The following is a 13,326-nucleotide window of genomic DNA, read 5'->3' on the forward strand; positions in this document are numbered from 1 at the left end:
GCAAGCGGTATTGGTCGAGTATACGGAGGCTAATGGCCATTTCCCGTACATGAGGTGTTGGCAAATCCTTCGCCATAGCCCCAAATGGGCCACCGTATCTACTCCGAGTGGTCGTTCGGGAAACACACGGCCATCAAAGAGGTCCAAAACAAACGAGTCGGGTGAACCCGAAACGCCAACCTTCGACGCTTACAAATGAATTAAAAAAATAAAAAAATAAAAAATGAGTAATGATTACACAGAGACTTTATGACTACGGCCTCAAATTGCATAACGCCCCGAAGTGACGTGGCATGCCATATGTCGCATAACGCCCCCAAAAGGGCTTTATGAATACACATCGCCTAAGTGATGATTTAGTAGTCTACAAACCTTATCTTCTAATTGTACTTGCGATGACCGAACAAATATGCGGTGTGGTGTCACATTCGAAAATTGTCGTCTTACCCACCTACAACCTTTTATTTTTATCTTCAACAAACCAAAAATTCCATTCAATCGCCAATCTTCATACCACACAAATTCATTCCACTAAAAAAATCCAATCTTTTTAGTCAAATCATCGGTTTTTTGCCTCACAATCTTCCCCTTATTGCTTATCCTTCACCCTTAATCAACACCCACAATTCCTGCCGCCATTTCCGTTCTCAATTCCATGGTTTTCCCTCCAACTTTGACCCTAAATTGAGTAAATTCTCTCTTGTTTCTTTCTTTTACTTGTTCTTGCAAATGGGTTCTGTTTATAATCTTGTTTCTTTTATGAATTTAGTTTCTGTTAATAAAAGCCCTAATTTCACACCCCCAAAAGTTTATGGAATCAGTTTTGTTAGTTCTTGCTCTAGGGTTTCAATCAAGAACAGAAATATTATGTATAATAGTATGAGAAATATTATGTATAATGGTGAATTTAGGTGTTGTAAGGCGGTAGAGTTGGATAGTGTTGTGACAAGTGATGATGAGGATGAAATGAGTGAGGGTTTTTTCGAGGCGATTGAGGCGTTAGAGACGATGACAAGAGAACCGTCTGATGTTCTTGAGGAAATGAATTCTAGGTTGTCTGCTAGAGAGTTGCAGCTAGTGTTGGTGTATTTTGTTCAAGAGGGTAGGGATTCGTGGTGTGCGTTAGAGGTTTTCGAGTGGTTGAAGAAGGAGAATAAGGTCGATGAGGAAACGATGGAGCTTATGGTGTCGTTGATGTGTGGTTGGGTTAAGAAGTTGATTGAAGGGAAGCATGAGATTGAGGATGTGATTGATCTTCTTGTGAATATGGAGTGTGTCGGGTTGAAACCGAATTTTAGTATGATTGAGAAGGTGATATCGTTGTATTGGGATTTGGGTGAGAAAGATGCGGGTGTTTTGTTTGTGAAAGAGGTTTTGAGGAGGGGGATTGGGCGTGAAGAGGGTGAACAACGTGGACGTAAAGGGGGGCCCACCGGATATCTTGCTTGGAAGATGATGGTAAGTTTTAAATTATGTTTTCTTGATCGTTTATGTTTATATAGTTTAATCTCTTGTGTGCAATTAATCTTCTTAGCTATGTAGTTAATATCGGTGATATAGCAATTATCGGTCTCCATGTAAAATATCGGTGTCAAATATTGGTCAGAATATCGGTACCGATATTATCGGCGATATTGACCGATATCACCGATTTTCCCGATATCAATACATTTCTTCTTAGTTCTACCATTCGTCTTTCTTCTTATTGCTGCTATTAAGAGTTCTAAGTTTTAATTGTTAATTGTCAGTGCTAAATGTTAGTGTTTCAAGTCTTAATCAGTTCCTACTTCCTACGATTGTTAGTGTTTTGCAAGTTGAAAAGGGTTAATTAGGAGAGTATATTGAATTTTTAGTGTTGAATTGCTATATATATATATATAAATTACTGATATCCCACCGCGATAACTGATATTTTAAATATTGGTCCTTGACCAATATCCGATTTTTACCGCATTAACTGCATAGCCTCTTAGGTAGGATACTTGTGGTTTGATAGGACACAAGAATGATAGTTTATTGAGAGTTATAAAAATAAAACAACAACAACAACAACCATACCCAGTAAATCCCACAAATAGCGATGCTACTCATAGGGTCTGGGGAGGGTGGGATGTAGACAGACCTTGCCTCTATCCCTGGGGATAGAGAGGCTGCTTCCAGAAGAGACCCCCGGCTCCAAAACGAACAGCAAACCAACACATCAAGTCAAAGAATATAGAAAAAAGAAGTCACCTACACCAAGCTAGTGATCAGATTGACACAGTATAATGTAAATCGTGTGTAATAGCATAGAACATCATTCAGGCATGTACACAAGAAGTCAATCACCGGTTAAGTCATTTAAAGAATAAGAAAAACTTAAGTCCTAAAATACACCTAAGACCTTCCTGCAATATCCTCTAGAAGTCCTTAACCCTAATCCTACGCCTCCACGAAGTCCTATCTTGGACCATGTCCTCAGAAAGATGTGACTCTAGTAACATTGCTTGGTGAGATAGCCGTCCCTCCATAATGGTCATCATCATCATCATACTCGGTAAATCCCACCAATAGCAAAGCAAAGCAAAGGTAGGGTCTGAGGAGGGTAAGATGTAGACAGCCTTACCTCTACCCCGTAGGAATAGAGAGGCTGCTTCTAACCGTCCCTCCATAATGGTACGTAGCTTAATTGTGGATTAATAAAAAAAATTAAAACTAATAAACTAATACCCTTGATCATATTCGTATAAGTTTCCATAGGATAGCAACGTACTTAGGCTGCTGGTCCATTTTGGTAACTATGCTTTTATAATGAAGTGGTTTATTATTTTATTACTAGGTTAGTTCTTTTCAGAAACTGAGAAAAGTATAAAGCCTGCCAGGTGGCTTGCCATGTCATCTTTTTTACCGGCTATACCGGTTGATTGTCCATGAATTTACCAAACTAGCCCATTTCAAGAAAGTATATATCTGACGTTATTATCATTATGAAAGCGGACCGCTGACAACTTAGGTAATAGGTATATTGCCATTCCGTGACATTTAAATAACATAATACCCATATTTGACTAAGGAAACTGATGCGTATCCACAGAGCAAGTCAACTCAATTAGTCAGTCAACAGAAATAGAGGAGCTAATTGTGGGACGTGTTTACCTTTTTGTCTTTATAATAACATAGAGATTAAGGGTTCAGGAGTTCATATCGATGTTTTTTTTTTCGTATCGATTTTTTTGTTTATCAACTTAGGTTTTTACCTTTGTAGTTGGAGATTTAGCCTATCTCGAATCAGGTTGTAATTGCGATGTATAACTAAGGAAACAACACGAGGCGTGACTTAACATGGTTTTGAATTCATAATATTGAAACTGATCGTTAAATTGATTCAAAATAACGCTACATTTTTCCCTTTTTTGCAAAGCTTTGATTTAATGTTACATTTGAACCCGTTAGTACGCATTGTAAAGTATCCGTAGTGTTTATTTGGTTCACTTGATTTTTATTTTTACTCTTTAATGGCTATTTATTTGACTTGTGCCATCTTTTTTTTATCAGGAGGATGGTAGTTACAGAGATGCAATTAAGCTCGTAATCGAAATTAAAGAATCCAATCTAAAACCAGAGGTTTACAGCTATCTAATCGCCATGACGGCTGTCGTCAAAGAACTCAACGAATTCAGCAAAGCTTTACGCAAGTTAAAATCCTTCACAAAAACCGGTTTAATTTCAAACCTAGACGCAGAAGACACACTCCTCATCCAAAATTACCAAACCACCCTTCTATCAGACGGGGTCCGCTTATCCAATTGGGTGATCGAAGAGGGCGGACCGTCATTTCACGGGGTGGTTTACGAACGTCTTTTAGCCATGTACATCTGTGCGGGCCGCGGGCCCGAAGCCGAACAACAATTATGGAAAATGAAGTTAATCGGAAAAGAACCCGACGCAAACCTTTACGACATCGTGTTAGCCATTTGTGCGTCACAAAAAGAAGTAAAATCTATTTCACGACTGCTTACGAGAATGGAGGTCACGAGTTTATTAAATAAAAAGAAAACGTTAACGTGGTTATTACGGGGTTATATCAAAGGTTCTCATTATGAAGATGCAGCCGAAACGGTATCTAAGATGCTTGCTTTGGGTGTGTATCCCGAATTTCTTGATCGGGCTGCGGTTTTGCAGGGGTTAAGGAGAAGAATTAACCAAACCGGAAATGTGGAAGTTTATTTTAACCTTTGCAAGCAGTTATCGGATGCGGGTTTGACTGGACCATGTCTTATATATATGTATATAAAGAAGTATAAGCTTTGGGTGATCAAAATGCTTTAAATTTGTAAACTGTAAGTGACTTTTGTAGTGCAAGGTGATATTGTCATCATGTATATGTATGTATATGTATAATGTGTATAGAGCTAATAATTCGTGTCGGTTGTAGTTAAGATGTTGATATATGTTCCAATGTGTATCTTATGATTCGATTTGTCGAAGTTGTTTCAATTTGGATCAATGATTGTCATATGCTCCGGTACATTGTATTGAATGTTATTGGGCAAGTTCAAGAATTTTTGTTCAAATTCTCATACATTTTGGATCAAGAATCTTGCTATGCATCAATCTAAACTTTTACAGGTAAGCAGTGAATACCCATAGAATCATGCTATGCATTGATCTAAAACTTTCTGGTATGCTGAAGCCGTGAATACCCATATGCGGAACTAGAAAATTTTAATCAGGGGTCGCTAAAGAAATTTTGTTTTATATTCACTACTCTATCGACGACAATATGGTTAAGTCAAACTACAAGAAAACGACGGACTTAGATACCTTTATTAATAGAAACTTTGGCCGGCTGAAGGTCAACAGACCCAGACCCCTTGTAGTTTGGTCACTACCAATCAGTTTAAGTTTGGTCAAAAGTCAACGGCATCTTTGTTAGACCACCCAGTGTTGTCTCGCACCCCTGTCAAATCAGCTTCCATAGCGCCCCTCTCCCCATTTACTAGGCGCCAGGGGGGGGGGGGTCGCTATGGAGGGGCTCCATCTCTTTAACGAGCGCCAAAGGGTTATGCATGTGGGGCCCATTCATTCCCACCAATCAGATTTTCCTCTTTTTGATTTCCTTTTTCTTTTTTTTATACCGTTTAAAAGGGGCATTATCTCCCACCACTCAAGTTAACGATAAAGCCTCTCGCTTATGTGGCGCTTCATTCCCACCAACCAGATTTTCCTCCTTTTGATCTCCTTTTTCTTTTTTTTTTTATACTGTTTAAAAGGGACGTTATCTCACACCATGCAAGTTAACGATAAAGCATCTCGCTTTTGTGGCGTTGATGTGGCATTATAAAGCTCATGTGGGCTTTATACCACACCACCTAGCGTTAAAGTTATTACCTTTTGGATCAAGAATCTTGTCATCTTTAAAGTTCTTACCTTTTGGATCAAGAATCTTGAAGTGCATCTACCTAAAGTATAATTTTTTATTTTCTATTTTGTCATTTTACAAATACCTTTGGAAGCTTAGTAGTTCTTATTCAAGTCAAATGTAACTTCTTTTCCCAAGCCCTTATCAATCCTAACTTGTTTTTCAACCTATGACAACCTTTTATTAAAAAAAAAAAAACCTACATATACATGACTTCACCAATTCGTTGCTAATCAATGAGACTAGGTAAAATCCAGCTTGGGTTGGGCAAATGGTTTTCAAGACGGTTAAAAATAGAAAATCAGTAGAAGTTGAATTCCAACCTAAGACCTCTGCTAGGTGAACTCTAAGCGCTTATCTGTTACCACCGTACCGCCACTTTATTGTTGTACCAACCCTTTTTTGAAGGGTGAAAGGGTAATATCAAAAGGGACATTTGAGCTGGAAATATGTATACTTGATTGTATTTTGGAATCTTTTTTCTTACATCTTTTAGAGTTGTAGACAGTTCAAGCATGTGATGACCTATTCTTGCCTAATTTCTTGCATATGTGCTTATATATTGTGATTGTTGACTTGTATTTGTGCTGATGTTGGTTGTCCTGTCGTGAAATGATCAAATAATGCAAATTTTGCTAGTTGACAAAGAACATGAGTATTAAGTATACCTAATCATGCATTATTTTCATATTATTTTAATATTATTGTTCAATAATTGACAGACATTGTATGCTTGTTAGTTTTTGTTTTTGTATTCATTTTTAATTTCATCGTATTGTTTTGTTTACATGTCATGTATATCATGTATTCTTGGTGTGTGATCGATTCGGTTAAATAAGTTCTCAACCCAAAAAGAAACATGAAAATCAATACGAATATTAGTTTGTGAAACGGGTCAGAAAACACTTAAGAGGTGTCTAGTATGAATCGCATACATAGTTTTCATCTAAATTAGTTCGAGTTAGTTACGCATTGAATCCGCGAACACATTTAATTAACATGTCGGATTCAGGTTAACTTCACAAATGTTTGTGTTGACCTGCTTAACCTGCTTATTTATGTATACATATTTTTTAAATGTGTTTATGTCAAACTTAATTTGGTTGGGTGTTTTCTGTCAAAATTTGAAAAGCTAAAACAGAAACAGATGTTATGCTTTATAGTGTAAACTAAAATTGATTCCCCGGCGTTGCGGGGAGGGGGCGTAAAACCGTATTACTAGGGGTTTGTTTGGTGTATTGGGTAACAGAAAGAACAACGGAATTGAATGAGGTAATGAAATGAAATGGATAATTACATTTCCGTTGTTTTGTTTGGTTACTATGTGAGAATATAATGAATCATTACCTTGTGTTGTTTGGTAGGTAGGAAACGGCGAAGGAATCAAATCGGCGATGGGTGGCGGTAGTGGGGGTGGGGGCCGATGGTGGCGGTCGGTGATGGTGGTGGCAGCTTTCGGTGGTGGCGGCAACGGTGTTTGGTGGTGGCGGCGGTGGCGGGTGACGGCGGTGATAGGTGGTGGTCAGTGGCAGTGGCAATGATGGAGGGCGGCGGATGACGGCAGCACGATGGTCGGTGGTGGCGGTGGTGGAGGGTGGCAGCGGGTGGTGATGGCGGCAACGACGATGGGTGGCAGTGCTTAGTGGTGGTGGCGGGTGGTCGGCGGTGGCGCCGGTGTTCAGTGGCGGCGGTCGGCAGTGGCAGGTGGGGGCGACAAAGGATGTGGTCGGTGGCGATGGGTGGTGGTTGTGGCGGTGGCGATGGTTGACGGCGGCGACGGTGGTCGGTGGTGGAGGGTGGCAAGTGGTGGCGGCGACGGTGGGTGACGATGGTTAGTAGTGGAGGTGGTGGTGGCGGTGGCACTGGTGTTCGATGGCGGAGGGTGTCGGCGGTGATGGCCATTGGTGGTCTATGGCAGCGGGTGGTGGTCATGGTCGTGGGAGGTGTTGCTAATGAAGGTGAGAGAGGGAATGAAATGAAAAAAAAAACAAGGATGATGGATCCATTGAATTTGATGGAATGAAATGTCTTATGTAATGGATGGTTCCATTACCTTGACCAATCAAACACGTTTTTTTCATTACCTCGTAATAGCCCATTGCACTCCACCTCTCATTTCCGTTATATATTTTAATTGACAATAAAAATAACTTGAATAACTTTAAGAAAAAGAACTTGAATAACTTCGTTATATCTTTAAATAAACATAATTTATCATAAAATCTAACATATAACGACAGAAGCAACTTGATGTTTTTTTTTTTTTTTTGAACGGTCAACAAACTCAATCTCGAGTACTCTTGGGACACCCACTGGACAAACGGAGTACTCCGAGAAAACCCGGTAACCAACCGCCTGTAGGTACCGACAGTGAAATTACCGGTAAAACCCGTTTGGCTCAAGGATCCAACCCAGGTTTCCCTGGGTCTGCTATCATTGCCCACCAGTATCTCACTCTGCATCAAGTGACCGCCTGTAGGTACCGACAGTGAAATTACCGGTAAAACCCGTTTGGCTCAAGGATCCAACCCAGGTTTCCCTGGGTCTGCTATCATTGCCCACCAGTATCTCACTCTGCATCAAGTGAGAGTCGAACCTGCATCTCTCAAAAAGAAATGCAAGCCATCCACCACTTGATCTAGAGATCATTGGCTAGAAGCAACTTGATGTTATTCTAAATAATGTAAATATATATTTCCAAAATCTTTAAGATATAGTGGTAACAGTGACGTTACCGGAAAGCTAATGACCCCATCAATTATAATATTTAACCGTAGCATGATTTAATCTAAACGTTAATGATAATCTTAAATATTTTAAGGGGTTAGTTTAGAATATTATATGCTAAAGCAAGCTGTACATTTTTTTTAATATATAAGAAAAATTAAAATAACTTATAAAAACAAGTCAGCAAGCATTACAATGAAGAAAAAAATGTTACCAATTAATGAAGTTAGGTGCTCCGTGTTTGGAATGTGACACATCAATAGGTTAAGTATGTTTTTGCATACTTAATTAATAGTAGCACTCTTCATTCTATAAATTGATATTGAAACAGAGAGTTGGCATTTTCCTACCAGATTTTGAGTGGAAGTTTGTAAGTTAACTATTTAGACATATTTAAGGATTTCTTAATAATTTTACCTCATAAACAATACGCTACACAATTTCTTATTTTACTTGTTTCTATTTCTATTATAAGACTATAGGGTGTGGAAGGGTCATCCCCCAACATCCACATCACCACCTTCACCTTCACATCACCTCCATATCACCACCTCCCCCCTCTATCTCTATGAGAAATGCTGAAATGGTTGTTCCCCTTCGCCCCCTTTTGATTTTGCTCAAATCAACAAACAATAACAACAACAAAAATGATCGGAGGGAATTCTCCATCTGCACCGAAGAAGGGTCGGGAGGGGCAGTGTTCCCCGAGGGATAACCTGCCACCTCAACTCCCCGAGCCCACACCCATCCGCCTAACACTCATTCATTTTTCTTCTTTTCCGTCCCTCATTTTTCTCTCAAAATCCATAAAGATGGTCGGTGCATTCATAATTCACACGAAAAACCGAAGTCCTTAAGGTCTTCCTCTATAAATCTATCACTGTCTTTTGCCATCACAAGAGAATGTCTTTTGACATAAAACTTATCCTCTATGTATCCATCACATGTCACAAATGCTTTTCATGGTTGGATTACTCTTCGAATACTTCAAAAAAATAAAAACTATTAATGGTCAATTGAACTTAGGTCATCACACTCGGTTCATAAAATCCATAAAGGTGGTTGGTGCATTCATAATTCGAAACGTAACCGCACATTCCTAACGACTAAGCTCGTTACAAACCAATCTCAAGTCAACCTTCGAAAACCAACTAGCACATGATTTAAAAAAAAGGTTCATTAAAAGTAGGCAATGAATATCTTTTCTTGATGGTCATATTATTTAATCCACACTAGTCAATGCACATTCCCAAGCTATCATCTTTCTATTTTTATGAACAAAATAGGTGCATCAATTGCTAGAGCAAACGAACCCTTTTATCAAGCAGTTCTTGCAATAACTTGACTATCTTGCATTTCATTTGGGGATAAACAATTGTTTTTGAACGGCAAACAACATTATTCAAACACGCCAAAGATTTTTTTTTTTTTTTTGGGTACACGTTAGTGCAGACGACTACATGGTGCATCTGGAGAAGCCGTAATAATGCGGTTTTCAACCAGAAGCAGGTTCAAGTTAATGGATTACTCGAGGAAATTAGAATCCTTGGTTTCCTTTGGCTTAGGAATCGTGCGGAGATGCGTGAATTGACGTGGGATCTTTGGTGTAATTTTGATTTATCGTGTATAAGATTGTAAGACATTGGTGTGTGTAATGTTTTCCGGTGCTAACATTCAGTTGGTGCCGTGTATTTAATAACAAAACTTTGTTGGCCGTTCAAAAAGAAAAAAAACTAAAACGATCAAATCGAAAAGAATAATCACTTTCTATGGACGAGATTTAAGACGACCAAAAAATGAATCACATCACATCTCATTTAAGAACATAATCAAATAAAGTTTTGCTATCCATACCATCATCATTTTTCTTGGATCCTAATCTCTTGTTACTCTCCACTCATTTGGAGGAATATAGTATTAAATTCTTGCGTGCCCTATTTTGAAATGTGTGGCTTGTATCATTCATATTCTTGCAATTTGTATTTCTAAATTTTCATTTATTTAATCGTTGTTATTCTCTTTTAATATATATATATATAAAGGATGCTGTAAAAAAGGCCTAAAGTGTGAGAAAGGTAAGAAAAAATCTAAACCATTAGATCTTTGATCTAATGGTTAAGATTAATAGGGACCAAATTATAAAATTTGATTTATTTTTTGGACTGAATTGAAAATTATAGGGGTAATAAAATCTTTATATCCATTCAAAAAATGGAAACTGTAAATCAAAGTCCCTATAATATCTCTCTCTCTCCAGATGATCTCCATCTACGATTTTGATCTCTCTCATAATCAATCTGAAGAAGAAACATGACAGCGGCTAATCGGAAGATCAAACACGACAGCGGCGGCGGTGGTGGTGCGAGCAGCAGCGGCGGTGGTGGTGGTGCGAGCGACAGTGGCGGTGGTGCTGGTGCGAGAGCCAGCGGCGGTGGTGCTGGTGCGAGTGGCAGCGGCGGTGGTGGTGCTGGATCGACAGTGGTGGTGCGGCGGTGGTGGTGCCGGAATTGGCAGTGGTGGTGGTATTGCGATCTCTTTCTATCTACATCGAACGGCGCCGGAAGTGGAGAAGATGATACAGAGGTGTTATATTCTTTCATTAATGGTGTTTTTTTCCTTTTATGAATGGTGTTTTTTTTTTCTTTTCTGAATGGTGTTATTTTGTTTCTGAATGGTGTTATTTTGTTTCTGAATGGTGTTATTTTCTTTTTCTGAATGGTGTTATATTTATTTACTGAATGGTGTTATATTCTTGTACTGAATGGTGTTATATTATTTACTGAATGGTGTTATTTTGTTTACTGAATGATGTTATTTTTTGTTTGCTGGATGATTTTTTTTTTTTTTTGTTTCTGAATGGTGTTATTTTGTTTCTGAATGGTGTTATTTTGTTTCTGAATGGTGTTATTTTTTGTTTACTGAATGGTGTTATATTTTGTTTACTGAATGGTGTTATATCTTGTACTGAATGGTGTTATTTTGTGTACTGAATGGTGTTATATTTTTGTTTACTGAATGGTGTTATATTTTTTCGTAAAAACACCATGAATTGAACTATGAATTTTTTAAAACACCATGTCATGAACATGGCTCTGATTCTGTGAATGATGCAAAAAAAAATTAAAATGAATGATGTTATGGAGGTTTATATTTCTTAAATCAAGGATTTTCTCTCTCCAAATCCTTAAATCAAGGATTATCATATTTGAATTTGTTAATGCATTTACAATCTTACCCTTTTCAATTAATTTAGATCTAATGGTTGAGTATATAACACCATTCATTGACTAAACATCTGATTGAAACATATTTTTTTCTCTATATAAGTATAGCAATATGATACTCATATTAAATATAAAAAAAACGCTCGTTATTATGGTGTAATTTTTTTAAAAAAAAGTTATGTATAAAAAGTTATTACCGTTTAAAAAAGACGGGGGGAAGTTACATGTGCATTACCTAATTTCTAGTGGGTTTAAAAGACTATATTGCCCCTAGATATTTCAAATCAGTCCAAATTAATAAAAATATTTTACAATTTGTTTCCTATTGATCTCAACCATTAGATTAAAAGATCTAATGGCTGAGATCTTACCCTTCTCACACTTTAGGCCTTTTTTACAGGATCCTCTACCTATATATATATAGGGTAGGGATCCTAAGAGAAGTCCACCCTATATGAGAAACTTGAGAAGCATTCTGGACCACACATTTTTCTAAGCCTTTCGTAATATACACATATGTATAGTTTAAAATTGACTATATACATATGTGTATAACTCAATATACATATATGTATATTGAGTTATACACATATGTATATAGTCAATTTTAAACTATACATATGTGTATATTACGAAAGGCTTAGAAAAATGTGTGGTCCAGAATGCTTCTCAAGTTTCTCAACTAGCCTATCACTTCTCACATGATCCTTATCCTATATATATATATATATATATATATATATAATCAAAGAGCCAGCACGTCTTTATATTAGTAATGAATTTTGTTGAAAGTAATATTTATTTGATAACTATTGATCAAGAAAAAACACTAAATTGTAGTGATGCGCATATGCATCACCACGTATAAAATAAAAGTTGTATATGTATGTAAGTATATTAACGAAACTGTAGTAATTGGGGTTAATTTATTTTACAAAGGCATCTAATTGTAAGAGGTGTAAGAAGGCTTTATAGAGTGACAAGTGTTCAATAATCTAAACCCACTATACTACCACCCAAAACCTAAACACCCACCCTCACCCCACCCCACCACACCCAAAAACCTAACCCCCCCCCCCCCCCCTCAAAAAAAAAAAAAAAAAAAAAACCTTAAGGATGTTTAGGTTTTTTTTTTTAGTAGATTTATTTTTAGGAGTTTTTTTACACTTCTTTTTTTAAGAAACTTTGTATTTTATCCTAATCCGTAGTAATTGTTCGCGAAGAATGAATATCAGTTCACCTTAATATAATAGTATCACATGAAATCCAACAAACTTTTGTCTCAATACTAATTGGTACATGGAAATGAAAAACATGTAAAAGTAACCAAGAAACCTTTTCCAAAACATCCATGGGTTATTTTTTCATCTAAAAGCAAGAATAAAAGCTCATAACTAATATACTTTTTGATTAGTAATAAAAAAAGTATTTTAAATCAAACAGTATTTTATACATAATATATCAAACTAAAAAAATAATAATAATAATAATAATAATCAGTCCTAAAAACTTATCTAGCTAATTACTAGTTACATATTTATATAAATGTTCAACATATAACCAGTTTTTAATAGAAAATTTTACTAACTGTAGAACACATTTATAGGTAATTTGTGTGTGTATAATACAACTTTTTATAGAAATTTCACTAACTGTAGAACACATTTATAAGTAATTTATGTGTGTATAATACGACTTTTTTATTCGAAATTGGTTTTCTATATAACATACTATACTGTTTATTATTAACATATTTCAAATTTTTTTAACGACCAATACACACATCCCTCTAATATCTACTCCTTAAATTCACCTATTATTCAGTTTTTAAAGAGTTTAGTTCGTGTATAAATACACTTAATGTACAAAACGTATGAATCGAGTGTATTTCCAATATTTCGTTGTAGCATTATCGTAATTATTCTATTAAAATTACTCTACAGGGTCATCAAACAACATACAATTCGAAATTAC

At 36.7% G+C, this 13,326-nt stretch overlaps 2 protein-coding genes across 2 annotated transcripts; one reads left to right on the top strand and one right to left on the bottom strand.

Annotated features, from left to right (window-relative positions):
- Positions 1 to 395: 395 nt before the first annotated feature.
- On the top strand, positions 396 to 4,501 carry LOC110869021 (pentatricopeptide repeat-containing protein At2g30100, chloroplastic). The gene is made up of 2 exons (XM_022118316.2): positions 396 to 1,458; positions 3,535 to 4,501. The coding sequence occupies exons 1-2, from the start codon at positions 730 to 732 to the stop codon at positions 4,306 to 4,308; spliced, it is 1,503 nt and encodes a 500-aa protein (XP_021974008.1). The 5' UTR covers positions 396 to 729; the 3' UTR covers positions 4,309 to 4,501.
- A 2,283-nt stretch (positions 4,502 to 6,784) lies between these two features.
- LOC110909188 (putative formin-like protein 21a) lies at positions 6,785 to 7,333 on the bottom strand. The gene has a single exon (XM_022154233.1). The coding sequence runs from the start codon at positions 7,331 to 7,333 to the stop codon at positions 6,785 to 6,787; it is 549 nt and encodes a 182-aa protein (XP_022009925.1).
- Positions 7,334 to 13,326: the final 5,993 nt, after the last annotated feature.

This window comes from Helianthus annuus, chromosome 1, assembly GCF_002127325.2.
Source record: "Helianthus annuus cultivar XRQ/B chromosome 1, HanXRQr2.0-SUNRISE, whole genome shotgun sequence".
Taxonomy (NCBI): Eukaryota; Viridiplantae; Streptophyta; class Magnoliopsida; order Asterales; family Asteraceae; genus Helianthus; species Helianthus annuus.